Here is a 20861-nt window from a genome sequence, read left to right on the forward strand (position 1 = left end):
CATCACACATCAGTATATGGCAACATAGATAATTTGGAAGGAAATTAAGTGTATGTTGACATAATACTGTAGATTCATGAATTTCAGGCTGTCTACTGCATATTTGAATAAGAATGCACTAGGTTAATTGTATAGCACTGTAAAACTCCAATTCTGGATTTGATCTCAATCCTGGTCCAGAGAATTTGCCCATTTAAATTGATGTGCCCTAGGCCAGTATTGAACATTGCAGCATTATATTATTTTATTAGTTCTAATAAAGTTAGATGGATTTTATTTAGGCACAACCACCTATTGTGTGACGTTTTATTCCCCTGGCAGTGTTGATGCTTTGCTCTCAGGGGCCACTGTGATTGACAGCTGTGAAGCTGACTCTGCCTGCTTCACTCAAGCGCTCCCCGGCGTCAGCCATCTTGCCTGCCCTAGACCGATTGCGGAAGTAACGTTAGAAACTGTACTTTGTGCAGGTTCAGGTTTCCGCCTGTGGACGGTTTGCAATATCCTCCAGCCGACACAGACAGCTATCGATTAACAGAAAACATTTGTGATTACCAGAAGCACACGAGATGGCAGGACGATTACCGGCGTGTGTTGTCGACTGCGGTACAGGGTAAGCTATTCAAACTAGACCGCCTTGCAGACAGCGCACCGAGATTTTGGGTGTCACCGACTCGGAGCCCATCGCTGTCAGTAACTGGGTGTCTGTGCTAGCTATAGCTTGCTAATACATTGAATCAATGTAACCTTGGGCCATTTATTACAAAACGAACGATTTTTATTAGGCTGTTATTGTACTGCTGTTTAACATACATGCTGTATTCACTAGATGGCTAGCTATACGCCTGCTATTTGCTTTCATCATCACAAAATGTTTTCTTCCTGTTGGAAAGGCATTTTCAATACAACATATCCACCCAATCTGTTATTCATTACTGGGGATCTAATACATTGCATTTCGGAAATACTTTGAATGGACAGTATAAATGGTCTTCCGTGTTTATTGTAAAGTTGAATTTTGTATCGTTAATGGTATTCATTTCATAAGTAATTGTACAGTGCTTGCTTACTAGTGATGCCCGGCTTTGAGCATGCGCATAGCGACTTCCTACATTGTCGACTTCCTCATTCAGGGTTTTTAGACCATATATGGTCGTTTTCGGCAACTGAACATGTTTTTTTTATTAGCATACTTCTCTAATTTCCTCAATTTAGCCGTTTCCTTTACCATCTCAAATGAAACCATACATTACTAATTTTCTGAATAACAAAGACTGGTTTGTAATTCAATAGAAAAGTTCGAGGATTCTCATTTGCGTGACCTCAGTTCTACAGCACTTTGTTTTGATTGTGCATACTTCTGCTTCATGCCCATCCTTTTTATCATCTGTAAATATTGTAAATGCCAATATGCTGATTGCACGTCCCAAGATCTGTTTTAAGCCAGTGAATTAATAACAGTTGGACCTAAACTAATCCCTCATTATTGAGCTGTGCAATACACCACATCATTCTAGTTGCCTGCAATAATGTGATCTTAACTTACTTGCCTAGTTAAATAAAGGGTATTTTAGCAGTTAATCACTTTAAATGTTATATATTTTTTTGACGATATATCGTTTAGACATGATCGCAATATTATTTTTTGCGCTAGTCAACTATACAGCTTGTTCTCTGTCTTCTTTTTAATCAAATTGGGTGCCAATTTGATTTCAGCCCTTTTATTTACATGACTGATCAAAACGTGTTTTCTCATGCCTCTCTCTTGTCCCTCTGCAACAAACATTTGGTGAGCGATATGTTTGGAACATCGAATCGCAATAAATCCACAGTATCGAGTCGCAATGCATATAGAATCGTGAGAATCACAATACATATCATATTGGTACCTAAGTATCTTGATAATATCTTTTCGGCTTCCCAGCCCTAATTGTTACTCTTACTTGCTGTCTATTAATGCACAGATTGTAATCTAATGAGCGATATCTAATGTAGGCATTTGATATAGCCGAGACCTAGATTTATGTTTAATACTATAGTTGGGGTTATTGCCTAACTAAATATGCTACGTTTGCAATTCCAAAAGAATTTGAATTCTTCACTCTGCATGTTTCCTTACATACCTCTCCACTTATCTTCCCCACTCCCTTTGGGCTATTAGTTAGGCTAGTGCATCTGGCCCACACTGGGAGAGAGGACTGGAAAACTACAGCTGAGGATGGAGAATGAGGCTAACTCCTTTGTAGAGCAGATGTTTGAAACTGCTATAAAAGCCAAGTTGCTAAAGTACCAGGCCAGCAGAAGTCTGGTTGAGTAGGCTACACCACCACACAGCTCATGAGTCACGCTCACGACAGCCAAAATATTTGAACTGAACTCTACATCCTCTTACCTCAAGCACAAGTGGGCCGCTATTCTTAGAACTCAACAGTGAAATGGAGCAGCAGTTATTGTACTGCTTATTTTGTTCACTTCTCTATAACAGTTTTGTTGGGAGATCTGTGAAGAGCCACTGTTTTATGTAGGCTACTGTATGTTTTTTTCTTTTGTAGGGGTCAGTTTTGGTCTAAACAAATGTTTCAAATGCAGGTGTTACAGGCCAGGCTTGCAGCTAAGTGTAGTACCTGGGGCTATGGTGGAGTCTAAATTTGCTTATCATGCTCAGCAAACAGTTTTAATTTTACACAGTAAGGCCATTATCATTATTCAAACTTGGCCTATACCAGGCCATGATTCACATTGTAGTCTTTCTTCAAACACAGCAATAAGGTAGCCTAGCGTACATTTCAGGCCTTGCCTTAGGCCTAATGCCCAATCCCAAATCAACCTCTATTCCCTACCCTCCATTTTAGGCACTTGCAGAGACCTATTTCTAAGAATACTGAATGGATGTTGCCTAAGCATTGTCATATTTTGTAGGCTATACTTATCTGATCCTCTCAGTGAGGAGGGGCTTGAGGATCGATTTGTATTGGAGCACTCCTGTGGTTATGTCCACTGCTAAGAGTGTAGTGAAACAGCCTTGTTGAAGCAGGTAGCTGCCCCAGACAAGCTAGGACTGTTCTGTGGAATGAAGCCCCAAGCCTATTTTTTTTGTGTGTGTCTTCCACGTGCAGCTACTAAAATGTTAATCCTTACCAGCTCTGTTATTCCTCACTCATTGGGTAGGCCTTGTTATATTTACAATACGGTTAAAATAGGACTTAAAAGCAACTAGGCTTACTTTCTATAGGCTAACCTACTGCACTGAAACGATGGTATTGAAAGCATCTCAGGCAATGTGTCTTATATCCTTATGGTAGTAGCTTATGTTTCAACTACGATGAGCTCTCTTGGGCTGAGATTTCTAGGCTACCCATTTACAGTAAACACAAACTTAACTGTTGTATGCAGCTTATCGTTCTGCGATAAGGCTTTAGCCGTGTGTAAGTGAACCTTATTTGCGACACTTCTGGCACTCTGACCAGTTGTAGGATGATGCTATGCTAAGATTTCTACTCAAAGTGGTGGATTTGGGGAAATGTATGAATAGCCCCTTAGATTCCAAATGCCCTTTTACACTCTTCCTATTGAAGGGTAGGCTATTCAGAGTTGAGCTGCGGTTGTTGGCACTATACTGATCCGTGGAAGAACAGGGGTTTTATTGATAAAAATCACAGAAGCTAAGCCTAACCAAAATATAGGCTTTGCCTGCTAATTTGTATGATTTTTTTTTTCCTTTTCCAAAGTGTCACCCATACAAAAAAATGTGATCAAGTGATGTTCAATCTAATGGTGTGCCTTCTCTCTTTCAGATACACTAAGCTGGGGTATGCAGGGAACACAGAGCCACAGTTCATTGTTCCGTCATGTGGGTATATGTTTCCATTCACCTCACATTGAGAATAGGCTAACTGTTGCCTAGACAAAAGTAATTTTAATAAGCAGAGCCCTAACACGGTTTCAAAGAGTCCAGGTTATGATCTGATATCGTTGATGCCGAAAGTATTTTCAGGCCTGTTTTTCTATTTTAGAGCTCTCTGGGGCAATGCTTTGGAAATACAAGGCTGGATAGTGAACAGTGAGGGCATACTGTAGGTCACTCTTGCACTTGGTGTTTGACTGGATTTGTGTCTTAAGCCCTTTCATCAAACACGGCCTTAGTCTAATTGATTCTCTCTGTCTCTGTGTGTGTTTCTTTCTTCCTCCATCCGTCTCTCATCCCTGCCAGGTATTGCAATCAAAGAGTCGGCCAAGGTTGGATCAAGGACGGTCAAGGGGGTGGACGACCTGGACTTCTTCATCGGAGATGAGGGGATAGACAAGCCCAATTATGCCACAAAGGTACCAAACCCATGACTCAAAAAGGCTACACGGCCACCCAATACAGTATATTAAAACTCACATATACCACAAGCAAACCTGTCCAATGCCAAACATGACAGCCCTGAAGAGCCATTTGTATGTGACTAATACAAAGTACAAACCTACCAATTGAACATGACAAATGGCCTACAAGTTGTCATGTGAACTTGCATACTGTGCATTTCAAAGAGACCTATTCCAAGGAAATACGGAAACCAGTATACTGCACCAGAGAGGTGTCTGTCAACGGCCAGTCACTCTCAATTCACGTGACTATTTGTCACTACGCGATGCACTCAATGTTTGTTAGTGCACATTATGTGCTACTAGGCCATGCAGGCCTACTCAGTATGGTCTTGTACTTGATGTGTCATTCAACCATGCACTAAAATGTATGTTGGTGTACTTAGTCGCAAAGTCATTTACAAGCCAAGGCCAAGTTTCCCAAAAGTGTATTAAGGCCTGCTTTCATAGTTAGAACCTTCACAGGAGCATCGATAAATCTCTGAGCTGTTTTCAAAAAGCATTGTTACTAACGTAGCACTTGAAAATGCTTGTTATTTACCGATTACCTCAGACCTCTCGTAGAACAGCTACGTGCGTCATTATGTGTGTTTTTTCCTCCTACGGAGTCACTTTATACACAGATGAGATCCACTAAACATAGAATCAAAATGCTTATTTGTCTCTCTGTGACCACTGGTAGCTTCACAAAGAAGTGAACTAAGAGTACAAAGTTGCCAATGTCTTCGAAATTGTTACGAACAAGAGAAGGATGAAAAGGATGTTTTAAATGAAAACTGAGATGACTGCATTAAAAGATAAATATACTACATTATAGGATACATATGGATGTATAATGCATTAATATTCAAATCAATTTCATGTTCATTCAATTGAGTTATATTTTGCTAATTGTAGGCTACTGTTTAATTTTGCTTCAACACGTGGGCAGTAGTGTGCCAAATCTTGATTATAGTGCATTATTGTAGAGTAAGCAATTAGAATAACCCACCTCAATATTTGCAGGCAGGGATTATATGTTTTTCGGAGCTGATCCGTCATCAGTATTGTGGAATAATTTGAATGTTAAGGTAAGATTTTAATGGAGAAAGCTGATCCGAGAACACCGATGTCTTTTGATCGTATCAGTATCGACACATGCCTCAAACCGGGCCCTGTATGTTTGCCAGTGTGATTGACCTTTGACCTCTCGCCCACAGTGGCCCATCCGTCATGGTATTGTCGAGGACTGGGACCTGATGGAGAGGTTCATGGAACAGGTGATCTTCAAGTACCTGAGGGCGGAGCCTGAGGACCACTACTTTCTGTTGGTAAGAGGACCATGGTCTAAATGGGACATTTACAGGATAGAAAGACACCATACCAATGGATAGAGGGCACACTTGTCAAAGAGGGTGGGCTCTCTTTACAACCTGATGGGTGAAATGAAAACCAATGGGTCTGCGGAACTGGAGGTCCTGAGTTGTGCACCCCTGGATTAACAGTGCTGTCATGAATGCCAGTACACTTGAGGAAGTAGGACTGTATCAGCACTGTGAGCCAAGTGAAATAGAACACCCAGTGAAGGGAACTAAAACGAAATAGTTATAACAGTGGGCTAAAAACCTTGGGTCTTTCTGGGGCATACACATCTATACATCTATTAATAGGGTTGGCAACACTTCCAGGTTTACAAGCTCCCTATCTGGAGGTTTCTTGGACGGTCTGATGTAAGTTGTTACTCTGATCTTAAAAGCGCGTCTCAGGAGAATAAAAATATACTTTTTTTTTTTTCAATTTTAAGCTGCTGATAAATTAATGTAGGGGGAACACTAAGGCTGTTGTAATACATTGTAACTAAAACCTTTTCTGTAGGTACATGGCATAGACTTTTACCTGTAATTGAGGGTGATGTGGTTGTTAATAAATCTGATGCTGGTTGCATTAGTGTGTCTGTGTTGAAGTCTAACTCCCAGTACTGTGGTGTCCTCTTGCAGACGGAGCCTCCTCTGAACACACCAGAGAACCGAGAGTATACAGCAGAGATCATGTTTGAGTCCTTCAACGTCCCAGGGCTCTACATTGCAGTGCAGGTATGGCTTCATCATCCCTGGGAACACTATTTATATCTATCAGAAACAAACACTTGCACACACACAGCCTTTATGCGTTTATGTAAAACACAGACTTCCTCACTGCCACTGCCCCCTGCTGTTTAATGTTGTGTTTAAATAATGTGGTCAATGACATCATGGGCACCCTCAGTGTTATTTTACTGTTGTTGTTTTACAATGGCGTCATATTGACCTTGTGCTCTCTATACCCAAGGCTGTCCTGGCGCTGGCTGCCTCCTGGACATCCAGACAGGTAGGGGAGAGGACACTGACGGGGACGGTCATCGACAGCGGAGACGGAGTCACCCACGTTATCCCTGTGGTGAGTGACAAACACACCTGATCTGAGGAAAGCCTTATCACGTCTGACAGAAAAGACTGATCTATTACACACATTCACTCATGTGCACACGCTATACAATCTCACACACACACACAGTGTTTCTCAAAATGCATACTACTGTGCTCACGGGAGGCTCGGAGTACAAGTCCAAATTAAAGTATGCTAAACGGAGCATGGAGGGCACTTCTCAAATGCGTACTCCATTTGTACATATTTTGAAGCATGCATAGATGCAAGCCTCAACGGAAAGTATGCAAAGAAATATGACGCAACCACATAAAAAATTATGCAAAATTTCTTGAAATCAATTTCGGCCATTATTTGAGTTTAAGCGAGAGAGAATACAAGGAGAGAAATGTTGCCTAATTCACATCTCATATGTTGCTTGACTACAATATTTTATCTTGATACGTTAATAAATAAATACTGTGTTAATTTTGGCATGTTTATCTGCCTACGTACCATAGATCACAAGCTCATAATAAGTCAAATGGGCTAGCTACTAGTACTGTTAGCCATGAAGAATTTAACCTCTGGCTAGCTATCTTGCATAATATTAGTTTTAGGTCATTTTTGCTAGTTAAACTATCTGGTTACCTACATTATTATGATTCATATAAAGTGCATTCTGAAAGTATTCAGAACCCCTTGACTTTTTTCACATACAAATACAGCCTTATTCTAAAATTGATTTAAATATTATTTTCCCTCATCAATCTACACACAATACCCCATAATGACAAAGTATAAACAGGTTTTTAGAAATCTGTCTGGGCTACTCAGACATTCAGTGACTTGTCCCGAAGCCACTCCTGTGTTGTCTTGGCTGTGTGCTTCGGGTCATTGTCCTGTTGGAAGGGGAATCTTCGCCCCAGTCTGAGGTTCTGAGCGCTCTGAAGCAGGTTTTCATCAAGGATATCTCTGTACTCTGCTCTCTTCATCTTTCCCTCGATCCTGACTAGTCTCCCAGTCCCTGCTGCTGAAAAACATCCCCACAGCATGATGATGCTGCCACCATGCTTCACCGTAGGGATGGTGCCAGGTTTCCTCTAGACGTGACGCTTGGAATTTAGGCCAAAGAGTTGAATCTAGGCTTCATCGGACCAGAGAATCTTGTTTCTCATCGTCTAACAGTCCTTTAGGTGCCTTTTGGCAAACTCCAAGCGGGCTGTCATGTGCCTTTTTTACTGAGTAGTGGCTTCCGTCTGGCCACTCTACCATAAAGGCCTGATTGGTGGAGTGCTGCAGAGATGGTTGTCCTTCTGGAAGATTCGCCCATCTCCAAGGTGGATCTCTGTCAGAGTGACCATCGGGTTCTTGGTCACCTTCCTGATCAAGGCCCTTCTCCCCTGATTGCTCACTTTGGCTGGGCGGCCAGCTCTAGGAAGAGTCTTGGTGGTTCCAAACTTCTTCCATTTTTTTGAATGATGGTGTCCACTGTGTTCTTGGGGACCTTCAATGCAGCAAAAAAAATGTTGTACACTTCCCCAGATCTATGCCTTGACACAATCCTGTCTCGGAACGCTACGGTCAATTCCTTCGACCACATGGCTTGGTTTTTTGCTCTGACATGCACTCCAACCAAGTTGTAGAAACATTGACATTTTGAGTCTCATAGCAAAGGGTCTGAATACTTATGTAAATAAGGTATTTCTGTTTTTTAATATTTTAATTTCTAAAAACCTGTTTTCGCGTTGTCATTATAGGGTATTGTGTTTAGGATTTTTTTCAAATGTAATCAATATTTGAGTAAGGCTCTACCGTAACAAAATGTGGAAAAGGGGAAGGGGTCTAAATACATTCTGAATGTACTGTATCTAGCTGATAATTATCAAGTAAAACACTTGCTTTGTGTATATCTTGGAAAAAGGCTCAGTGAATGGGGAGATGAAGTGTGAGGTAATACAGTAGGGGGAGTGTGTGCTTCATATTGTTTTATGCATTCTCCACACTCATCCTCACAAGAATGTACTCAAGAGAACGTGGTCGAGAGAATGCACTCTGAGCATGAGTGTGGAGTCACGGTAGTATGCATATTGAGAAACACCCAGAGAGTATAAGGATTTTTTTTAAAACAGAGACTGATGTACAACCTGAACTTGTCCAATAGGAACACCGATTGTTGTGTTCCATTGCTAAATGTTTTTCTACTGCGTGTCATACTGAACACAAACATGGTCCCAGCGAAAGGCTCCCTCGACCAGACCCCTGATCCTGCATGTGTCTCAATACTTCTCAGTGGCCTCCTTTGCCTGTTTCCTTCCCCGTTACTAAAGAAATCTATACTGAACAAAAATATAAACGCAAGAATTTCAACGATTTTTACTGAGTTACAGTTCATATAAAGAAATGAGTAAATGTAAATAAATTCATTAGGAGCTAATCTATGGATTTCACATGCCCGGGGAGGGGCGCAGTCATGGGTGGGCCTTGGAGGGCATAGGCCCACCCACTGGGGTGCCAGGCCCAGCCACTGAGGAGCCAGGCCCAGCCAATCAGAATTAGTTTTTTCCCAACAAATGGTCTTTATTACAGACAGAAATACTCCTCAGTTTCATCAGCTGTCTGGGTGGCTGGTCTCAGACGATCCCGCAGGATAAGAAGCCACATGTGGAGGTCCTGGGGAAGGTCCTGGGCTGGCGTTGTTTTTGAGGCCAGTTGGACGTACTGCCAAATTCTCTAAACGACATTGGAGACTGCTTATGGTAGAGAAATGAACATTCAATTATCTGGCAACAGCTCTGGTGGACATTCCTGCAGTCGGCATGCCAATTGCACACTAACTCAACTTGAGACATCTCTGGCATTAATTCTGTGACAAAACTGCACATTTTAGTGCCCATTTTATTGTCCCAAGCACAATGTGCACCTGTGTTATGATCATGCCATTTAATCAGTTTCTTGACATGCCACACCTGTCAGATGGATGGATTGTCTTGGCAAAGGAGTAATTAAATCAAATCAAATCAAATCAAATTTATTTATATAGCCCTTCGTACATCAGCTGATATCTCAAAGTGCTGTACAGAAACCCAGCCTAAAACCCCAAACAGCAAACAATGCAGGTGTAAAAGCACGGTGGCTAGGAAAAACTCCCTAGAAAGGCCAAAACCTAGGAAGAAACCTAGAGAGGAACCGGGCTATGTGGGGTGGCCAGTCCTCTTCTGGCTGTGCCGGGTAGAGATTATAACAGAAAATGACCAAGATGTTCAAATGTTCATAAATGACCAGCATGGTCAAATAATAATAAGGCAGAACAGTTGAAACTGGAGCAGCAGCACAGTCAGGTGGACTGGGGACAGCAAGGAGCCATCATGTCAGGTAGTCCTGGGGCACGGTCCTAGGGCTCAGGTCCTCCGAGAGAGAGAAAGAAAGAGAGAATTAGAGAGAGCATATGTGGGGTGGCCAGTCCTCTTCTGGCTGTGCCGGGTGGAGATTATAACAGAACGTGGCCAAGATGTTCAAATGTTCATAAATGACCAGCATGGTTGAATAATAGCAAGGCAGAACAGTTGAAACTGGAGCAGGAGCATGGCCAGGTGGACTGGGGACAGCAAGGAGTCCTCATGTCAGGTAGTCCTGGGACATGGTCCTAGGGCCCAGGCCAGTTGAAACTGGAGCAGCAGCATGGCCAGGTGGACTGGGGACAGCAAGGAGTCATCATGTCAGGTAGTCCTGGGGCATGGTTCTAGGGCTCAGGTCCTCCGAGAGAGAGGAAAGAAGGAGAGAAGGAGAGAATTAGAGAACGCACACTTAGATTTACACAGGACACCGAATAGGACAGGAGAAGTACTCCAGATAAACAAACTGACCCTAGCCCCCCCGACACATAAACTACTTTTAATTACAGGGATATAAACAAATTTGTGCACTAAATGTGAGAGAAATAAGCTTTGTGCGTAAGGAACATTTCTGGGAACTTTTATTTCAGCTCATGAAACATGGGACCAACACTTTACATGTTGTGTTTATTTTTGTTCAGTATTTTCTCTTTTCCAATTATTTTCAATCAGTGCAGATGAAGGCAACTATCAAAGTAGGCAACTATGCTTTTGACACACAGCCTTAGATACAGGAGCAATTGCCTGGCAAGTAAATGTATTGCAAGAACACACGTTGTGTGGACAGTGGAGATTAAGTCAGCATCTTGTAGGATGTACAAGCCACTGCTTAACATACAGAAAGTCAGCCAAACATAATTCAGGATGTGAGCATCTATGATAGAAAATTATGCCTTCAATGTTGCTAAAAGAATAGTCAGTTATATATTAACTGATCCCTTTTTCTAACTACTGAGCCGAACTATACTGGGCTTGGCTTGACTACACATCCACCATAGTTGCTGGAAAGGACAATGTGAAAAGAAAATATCCAGGCCAGCACAGTACGGTTTAGTTCAGCACAATGGTGTAAATCTGGCATGAGCGTTATTTAAACATGTGCATCGACTTTGACCTATTTATTCTTATATGCTGTGATGTCACCTCACCCTAGACATTGTGAGCTCTGAACCATCTTTCTTTTTGTGTTGCTGTAGGCTGAGGGCTACGTCATCGGCAGCTGTATAAAGCACATCCCCATCGCGGGTCGTGACATCACCTACTTCACCCAGCAGCTTCTGAGGGAGCGGGAGGTGGGCATCCCCCCAGAGCAGTCCCTGGAAACGGCCAAGGCAGTCAAGGTAGGTCACAGTGAACTATGTTTCCTGTCAACCACTACTCCACTCACCAACCACTGTGGTTCATAGTACAGTCAAGGAGCCAATCCTAGACCAAATTCTCAACCGTATCCCTGGTTCTCTGAGGCAAGGTTTTCCAGAATGTTGATATTAAATTGAAACTATCCTGTGTTGCCTAAGGGCATTTTCACACAGGAATAACGTACTCTGTTGCGGTTCCCTAAGCCATGTTGTGAGAATTCAACAAAATATCTTCTGCTTTCACAAGAACTGTTTTGGGGTGCGATTTACAAGGTGAAGTCTACATTCCAGTAGCATACTAGCTTGGCTTGATAACAACAGTCAGACAGTTCCTCATAACTCGCGCTACTGCATCATAACACTTGTCACTCTGGTCCTGGGTCCTGGACCGACCACTTTGGCAGAAGTCCCACTGTTTTGTCTTTCTCCAACAACTAGTCTACCACTCTCATTATTGTCCAGCACTTTCATTCAATGAAGGAATGCGCCCCAACAGCATTCCTCTACCACCACTCACCCAGTTCAGATTTAGTCACTGTTTGCATTGGAAGTTGACTTGAGTATTGAACATTGCTAACACAACTCTGATTTTTTTTCCCTGAAGTATAAATGAAGAAATAAATGAACCAAGATGTCTACAATTGGAAATGTGTAATTCTGACCGTGTCTGTAGTTTGACTATAACACTAGGTGGCGCCAATGTTCTACCCTGTAAGTTTAATACCTCCTGCTAAGAACATCACTTGATGTTCAGTCTTCTCTTTTGTAAGGTAGTTTGAAATGTGGGACACAGATGCAGTTCTGTTTTTGATTGTTTAAGTTTACACTTCAAGATGGACGACTTGACTCCCCAGGTGGTTCAAAGGGTGTGTGGTGTTCCCATTAACCCCCAAGCTTGTAAATTGCCCCTTGTTTTCACCAGAATCAATTGGGATTCACCTCCCTTCCCTTCTTGATCCAAAGCAGTACATTTTTATTGAAAGGCTCACCTAAATCCTTTTTGGGCGTACTGTTGAAGGTCATTGTTTTTCAACCCGAGGCAAACATACACTCTTTTCATCCCACAGACTTGATCACTGACTGCAATTGGTAGCTTGATTTGTATGCTTTGTTCTTGCTCTTAAAAAATAGCTGTCCAATCATTTGCATTTGTCTCTACCAAAATCTGTGTTTTGTAGAATTGTTTTAAGTGGAGTCCTGTGTTGTTGGAAAGTCTTAAAATAATTTAGAATGTAATTAGGGCCAAAATCATGGTCAAAACAGGGACGGAATCATGCAGGTACTAGTGTTGAGCAAATTAATGGTTTTGGTTCGATTACATGTTTTAAAACATTAAATGCACTATGCATTATGTGGGTTGAATGCTGTAACAACACAGAATACAGCAATACACCATGATGGTAGTGACTTCATTACCGCGTATCACAAGTAATCACTATTTTAGTAGTTCTTCAAAGAAAATAAGACATACTTTTATGGCTGCTGAATACCAGCTATCAATCACTTAGATCAGTTATTTTCAGGCGATGCTTTCTATCCCTCTCGATTGCACATTTTCTGTCTATTCTCTCCCTTTCTGTGTCTGCCCTAAACTAACGTAGCACGTGTAAAAGACACCCAGACCAGACAAGTAGGTGCACAATTGATTTTGGTCATTGTAAGTAAATTACCACGTTTTCTGCACTAACAATGTAGAATATTGGCCTGTTGGAAACTACAACTCCCTACTACATCGCCCATTTCGGGCTTGATCTGATTTCTCTCTAGAGATACTGTGGAATGAATTTCTTCCTGAGTTGTATTGCTCACCAAGATCAAAGACCTTTAAACATGTGTACTAAAACAAAATAAATGGGAAAAAATTACTATTGAACTTTAAAAAAAGTTTCAGTCCAGCTCTGTAATTTCTGTGGACCACACTGACCCTACAGAATGTAACGTACAGTATGTAACCAGTTACACTGTACTTCAGCATCCACTCACGCTTTGTGCTCCACACCTTGCTCCCGAATTGTGCAGCGGTCTAAGGCATTGCATCTCAGTGCAAGAGGCGTCACTAGGTCTCTAGTTTGTATCCAGGCTGTATCACACCCAGCCGAGATTGGGAGTCCCATAAGGCGGCGCACAATTGGCCCAGCATCGACCGGGTTTTGCTGGGGTAGGCCGTCATTGTAAATAAGAATTTGTTCTCAACTGACTTGCCTAGGTTAAATAAAAAATACATGTATTTTTTCCACCAGGAGCGTTTCAGCTACGTGTGTCCTGACCTAGTGAAAGAGTTCAACAAGTACGACACGGATGGCTCCAAGTGGATCAAGCAGTACACTGGAATTAACAACATCAGCAAGAAGGAGTTCACTGTCGACGTGGGCTACGAACGCTTCCTTGGCCCTGAGATCTTCTTCCACCCAGAGGTAAGCAGTCATCACTATGCTGTTAAAAACTGCTTCATAGCAAGAGGTTAGCGCTATGCTAATTAGACTAGCATACCATGAGTGGGAAATGTTCTCTTCGGTGTCATTGAACATTAGCATAATGTTAACTCTGACCTCTAGGTCCTAGGTTACAGTAGCTAAACATTTGTGGTAAGACCATCATAAGTAGAATAATTCTCCATCATGGATCATCAGCTAGATTCAGCTGCGGGTCGATTTCTTCTTGAGCAGATGGTATGCGGCCGGAACATAATTACAAATAATTTGTAGACTGCAAATTGACTGCAAGAAGCCCAAACAGATAAAATATTTGACAAAAAAAAAAATCATAATTTAAAACCTGGCTTACATTTGTATACGATCACATGTACTCTTACCTGCAAAAAGAATTAACGAGGGATACAGGGTGTGGTTCCTGAGTTAATTAAGCAGTTCACATCCCATCATGCTTAGGGTCATGTTTAAAAATGTTGAGCAGGCCATTATTTTGGCTACCATGGCTATGTTCCCATAGGATGACGATGCCCCCACATCCACAGCACACTAATGATCACTGAATGGTTTGATGAGCATGAAAACAATGTAAACCATGTGGCATGACAGTCTGTCACCAGATCTCAACCCGATTGCTCACTAATGGAAGTTTCTGGGGCGGTGCATGAGACAGTGTTTTCCACCATCAACAAAACACCAAATGGTAGAATTTCCCGTCGAAGAATTGTCTCATCCCTCCATTAGAGTTCCAGACACTTGTAAAATCTATGCCAATGTGCATTGAAGCTGTTGGCACTTGCCCTTTTAAGACACTTTATTTAGGTGTTTTCTTCATTTGGCAGTTACTTGTATCTCTTACGTGTGGGAGTACTTTGGAACAGATTTCCAAAATGTAAATCACTTGGAGCTGATTTTCTGGTGATTTTAGTTTTATAGTCAACAATAAACATTTTTAAATATATATATATATATATATATATATATATATATATATATATATTTCACCGAAAATGTGGGGTGGGCAGTTGGGAACCCTGTCCTACAATGTCCTATAATCACAAATTACAGGCAGAAGAGGAGTTGTGCAGATCAGGGCTGCAGAGGCCGGAGTGAATGACGGAGATAAAATGGTTAAGATATTCTGAAAGATATGTTTCTGTGAACGTGGATGTGTATACAATTATAAATTATTTCTCTCATACTTTTCTTCTCCCTTCACTCTTCCTTAAAATCCCCCAGTTTGCCAATCCTGACTTCACCCAGCCCATCTCTGAAGTTGTGGACGAGGTGATCCAGAACTGCCCCATTGATGTCAGACGTCCTCTTTACAAGGTAATCCTATCCCTGGAACTACATAGATCTTGGTTAAAACCACATCCCATTAATGTCCAATAAGCATTTTGGATTTGACTTGAACAGACTTATCAGCTCTCTGGTCTGCAACTCCTTTCAATATCAAAATGTTCTGTATGTGCGTGTGAACGAGTTGAACCCTCTTTATTTGCCACAATATGTGTTCCTCTCCAGAACATTGTCCTGTCAGGCGGCTCCACCATGTTCAGGGACTTTGGGCGGCGCCTGCAGAGGGACCTGAAGAGGACTGTGGACGCCAGGCTGAAGATGAGTGAGGAGCTGAGTGGGGGCAAGCTCAAGGTGAGAGCAGTACCTAGTTATGGTAACATTACAAGAGCTGTTCCTGTTTCCTTAAAGAACTGGTCCCGTCAAGCTCTGAATCCCTGCTGTTATTAGTCAGAGCTTGTAACCAGCTACTGTTTTGGCAGAGAAATGTATCATCCAGAGACTTTTCAGCCATTGAAATCCTTGGGCTGACCACCTAAAGTGATTTTTTTTTTAGGGGGGGATGCCTAATTCCAAGCATTTTTAAAACATTATTAAAGGCCCAGTGCAGTCAACTTGTGTTTTATATCAAATTGAGGTTGGAATAATACTGTGAAAATTTTATTTTAATGTTAGAGCTTTTTTAAAAGACATAGACCAATAAGAAAGAGTTCCAAGCCTTTGCCCGTAACGGCTAGTTTCCTATGCCCCAGCACTGCTCTATGCTAACAAACAATTTGTCACTTTTTCACTATTTTAATTGAAACCAGTAAGGTAATTCATTGTTACCCAGAAATGATTTCATAATAGAGATTTTTTTAAATTGCTACATTGGACCTTATGCTTTCAGTGTAAACTTAAACAAATAAAATCCAGATATTAAGTACAGTGCATTTGGAAAGTTTTCAGACCCCTTCCCCTTTCCATATTTTGTTACATTACAGCCTCATTCTAAAATGGATTAAATACAAACATTCCTCGTCAATCTACACACAATACCCCATAATGAAAATCGTTAAAAAAAATAATAATAATTAAAAATAATAATAATTATAATGAGAACTAACAATCATCAAAATTAAAGCTATACAGTCACACGGGAATTGAAAATTCAAAAACAATCTATTTAGCAACATTGATTTTGTCATTTTTGAGCAAATAAACACACCATTAGCCATGGCAAAATGCATGGAATAGCAGGAAATTAGCTTTGAAACTGGCTAAATGTGTAGAATTGCATTAAATTGGCTTTACACCGCCAAGATGGGGCCCTCTAAAATGTTCTCTAAAATTCAGTCGTGCCGATCGTGCCCATTGCCACGCCTATTTGATTCAAAAAAATTCCTAACATTGATTTATTTCTGTTTTTTGCTTTTGCCTTCTCAGCCCAAACCAATTGATGTGCAAGTCATCACTCATCATATGCAGAGATATGCAGTGTGGTTCGGAGGATCCATGTTAGCCTCAACTGTAAGTATTGCTATTCTGTGGGGGAAAACAGTATTATAAGTGGAATTGTAGAATTCTGTCGTGTTCTTTGGAACAAAATTCATATGATAAGGAAACATCTAACTTGTCACATAGTAATTTTTTTAAATGATTTTAAATGTAATTCAGAATATATTCTATGTGCCATCTGCATAACTACCTTCCTAGAATGTAGTCCAAGATAATGCAATAAAAGGTTACTGTCAGCACTTTAGCTGAATATCAGTGATTTGCATTGTCAGCATGATTACTGGCATTTTGTGTTTACTCTTAAGGGCATATTATCTTCCAGATTCCTTGTAACCCGATTTGAAATGCCAAAGTAATTGTGTATAATTCCAATGTCACCCATAATGTAATCAGGGGCATTCATTGTGATTGTTGCGAGTTTACAACATTGCATTAGTCATGATGAGTCAACTGAATAACACCTTTTTAGAACAGGAACTCTGGTACTGTAGGTTGTGACTGTAAAGTGGGTTGTGTCATCACTGTCATTTTACAGCATTAAATGCTTTTAGTCTTCGGTTAATAAGGACATATACTGTAGATATATATTTTTTTTTACGGAACGTCCTTTGATTTGTATGGTAGAGACTGGCATCTTAATCTTAAGATAAAGAGAATGAAAAACTCTAACCCACACTCTTTGACTCTGTTTTAAAAAAAAAATTTTTTGAAAGATAATTTGTTTTCAACTTTTTTCTATCTTATTCAAATATGCCAAATGTCAACACATTGCTTTCTCTTTTCTAGCCTGAGTTCTACCAGGTATGCCACACCAAAAAGGACTATGAGGAGATTGGGCCTAGCATCTGTCGTCACAACCCCGTGTTCGGAGTCATGTCTTAACTGTGGCCCTCCAAAATCTAATGGTTAGATGGGGTGGGTTGGGTTGGGAGAATAGGGGGTGGTCATGGGAGGGGAATGCTGCGGGTCAGGGTTGGTGCTTTTGCGATTTTTGATTGCTCGTTCATTGTACAGAACGAGAAGGCGATACAGAATTTTAAAAAAGGAAAAAAAAGAGACCAGACCAAACACAGTCCGGCTGGAAAATTCATTGGAAATGTTTTTTGTTTTTTTTGTATCATTTTCCAAAATGAGGGAAATATGGTTTCTAAACCAAAACAATAAAATATCATTTCCGGATCTGTCGAGCAACATACTGAAAGCGGGATGGTGGTGGGGGATTTGATGGTGACGTTGATGACGACAATAACATTGATGATAATAAAACCAGAAGTCATAAAACATTATTTATGTTTGTAGAACTTGAGTCCAGGGAATATCTGGCAACTCAAGCTATTGTTGATCATGGCAAGGTTATAGAACATATTAATGTCTCCTTTACATCATTTTGTTTTCTGCTTCAAATGCACTTCACTTTATGTACCACAGCAAGAGCTTGTTTATATTTCATACAAAGGTTTTTTATATGTAAAACTTGGGATATTCGGGGAGAAAAATGTAAATGCATACCAGTATCAGCAAGTGACCATTTTAACCCACAATGCAGCTTTGATACACAGTATTTTTTTAAGTTAGAAAACTTTGTCTCTCCCTCATTATTCTACCCATGTCTGTCCTTGCTATTTCCCTTTTAATTCTACATTAACACGCCTCTGCTTTTATTTTCGACCATTCCAGATTTCCTCTTCTATATTGCAGTGAAAGAAAGAAAAGAAACTCTATTCATAAAATAATTATGATGACATTGAAAGAGAATGACTGTAGGACCAGTATTGTTAGCCTTTTCTTTTTTAAATTAAATGCCAAATTATCAAAAAAATGTGGGATTTGTGTATTTAATGCCTTACAACATTCCAATAAAGGCTCAAATTTGTTTCTCAGTGCTTGACTGGACTATTGTTTTTACAGCAACAAACACAATCAACACCACACAATGTCATATAAAGAGCTCCAGCCCACGATAAAACAAACAACAAAACTAGGACACATTTCTGACTGGGTTCTTGTTTGCCTTGTCTCTAATTGTCCAGTGATTTGATAATTCACTTGTTTCATGTGCAATGATTTCTCAGACATCTTAAATAAGAACATCTAGCCTATACAGTTGAAGTCTGGAGTTTACATACTTAGGTTGGAGTAACTAAAACTCATTTTTCAACCGCTCCACAAATTTCTTGTTAACAAACTATAGTTTTGGCAAGTCAGTTGTCATGCACAAAGTAGATGTCCTAAGTAAATTTTCCAACAATTGTTTACAGATGGATTATTTCACTTATCACTGTATCACAAATCCAGTGAGTCAGAAGTTGACATACACTAGATTTGACTGCCTTTAAACAGCTTGGAAAATTCCAGAAAATGATGTCATGGCGTTATAGGCTTCTGACAGGCTAATTGACATAATTTGAGGCAATTGGAGGTTTTTCTGTAGATGTATTTCAAGGCCTACCTTCAAACTCTGTGCCTCTTAGCTTGACATGGGAAAATCAAAGGAAATCAGCCAAAACCTCAGAAAAAAAATGGTAGACCTCAAGTCTGATTCATCCTTAGGAGCAATTTCCAAACGCCTGAAGGTACCACATTCGGCTGTACTAACAATAGTATGCAAGTATAAACACCATGGGACCACGCAGCCGTCATACCGCTCAGGAAGGAGACTCGTTCTGTCTCCTAGAGATTAATGTACTTCAGTGCGAAAAGTGCAAATCAATCCCAGAACAACAGCAAAGAACCTTGTGAAGATGCTGGAAGAAACCGGTACAAATATATCTATATCCACAGTAAAACGAGTCTTATATCAACCTAACCTGAAAGGCCGCTCAGCAAGTAAGAAGCCACTGCTCTAAAACCGCAATCAAAAAGCCAGACTACGGTTTGCAACTGCACACGGGGACAAAGATTGTACTTTTCAGAGAATTGTTCTCTGGTCTGATGAAAGAAAAATAGAACTGTTTGGGCATAATGACCATCGTTATGTTTGGAGGAAATAGGGGGAGGCTTGCAAGCCGAAGAGCACCATTCCAACCGTGAAGCGCAAGGGTGGCAACGTCATGTTGTGGGGGTGCTTTGCTGCAGGAGGGACTGGTGCACTTCAGAAAATAGATGGCATCATGAGGAAGTAAAAATATGTGGATATATTGAAGCAACATCAGTCAGGAAGTTAAAGCTTGGTTGCAAATGGGTCTTCCAAATGGACAATGACCCCAAGCATACTTCCAAAGTTGTGACAAAATGGCTTAAGGACAGCAAAGTCAAGGTATTGGAGTGGCCATCACAAAGCCCTGACCTCAATCCTATAGAAAATTTGTGGGCAGAACTGAAAAAGCGTGTGAGAGCAAGGAGGCCTACAACCTGACTCATTTACACCATCTCTGTCAGGAGGGATGGGCCAAAATTCACCCAACTTAATGTGAGAAGCTTGTGGAAGGCTACCCGAAACATTTGACCCACGTTAAAGAATTGAAAGGCAATGCTACCAAATACTAATTGAGTGTATGTAAACTTCTGACGCACTGGGAATGTGATGAAATAAATTAAAGCTGAAATAAATCATTCTCTCTACTATTGTTCTGATATTTCACATTCTTAAAATAAAGTGGCGACCCTAACTTACTACAATTAAATGTCAGGAATTGTGAAAAACTGAGTTTAAATGTAGTTGGCTAAGGTATATGTAAACTTCTGACTGCAACTGTGGAGGGCGATCAATTAAGCAATCATACATGAGGCCATGTATTATGACATTTCTATCATGGCTGTGATGTGGACATAGCCAGGAGGCAAAGCCACTGTGTCCCAGATCTTATTTTAATATTGCAACAATGTTGCAAGGGTCAGAGATGATGTCGAGATACTTTTTACGGTGGAGATCAAGTTTATAAATTGCATGGCTGGACAGTGGATCTCTAAAAGTAGTAGTCTGGTGCTAGGGATTGACGTAAAAGATTACACTTTTTACAAGTGTTCCGGCCATGTGTATGTTGTCTAGTATATCATGGGCACGATAGGCTCTAACAATGGGAATTCCAAATCACCCTTTGTATAATTAGTTGTTAAGTATGGGATGTGACTGACATGCAAAACAGTCTTCACACCTTGTAGTTTTACTCATAAGTCCATATTTTCATTGGAGTTAC

At 40.7% G+C, this 20861-nt stretch overlaps 1 protein-coding gene across 1 annotated transcript; it reads left to right on the top strand.

Moving 5' to 3' along the window:
* The first annotated feature begins 414 nt into the window (after positions 1-414).
* Positions 415-18605, top strand: LOC124041653 (actin-related protein 3-like). The gene is made up of 12 exons (XM_046359478.1): positions 415-610; positions 3792-3847; positions 4208-4320; positions 5565-5675; positions 6342-6437; positions 6673-6780; positions 11339-11482; positions 13741-13914; positions 15169-15261; positions 15457-15582; positions 16654-16737; positions 17512-18605. Exons 1-12 carry the CDS (start codon positions 567-569, stop codon positions 17605-17607), a joined length of 1245 nt encoding a protein of 414 aa, XP_046215434.1. The 5' UTR covers positions 415-566; the 3' UTR covers positions 17608-18605.
* The last annotated feature ends 2256 nt before the right edge of the window (positions 18606-20861 follow it).

Source organism: Oncorhynchus gorbuscha, linkage group LG01 (assembly GCF_021184085.1).
Source record: "Oncorhynchus gorbuscha isolate QuinsamMale2020 ecotype Even-year linkage group LG01, OgorEven_v1.0, whole genome shotgun sequence".
Lineage (NCBI taxonomy): Eukaryota > Metazoa > Chordata > Actinopteri > Salmoniformes > Salmonidae > Oncorhynchus > Oncorhynchus gorbuscha.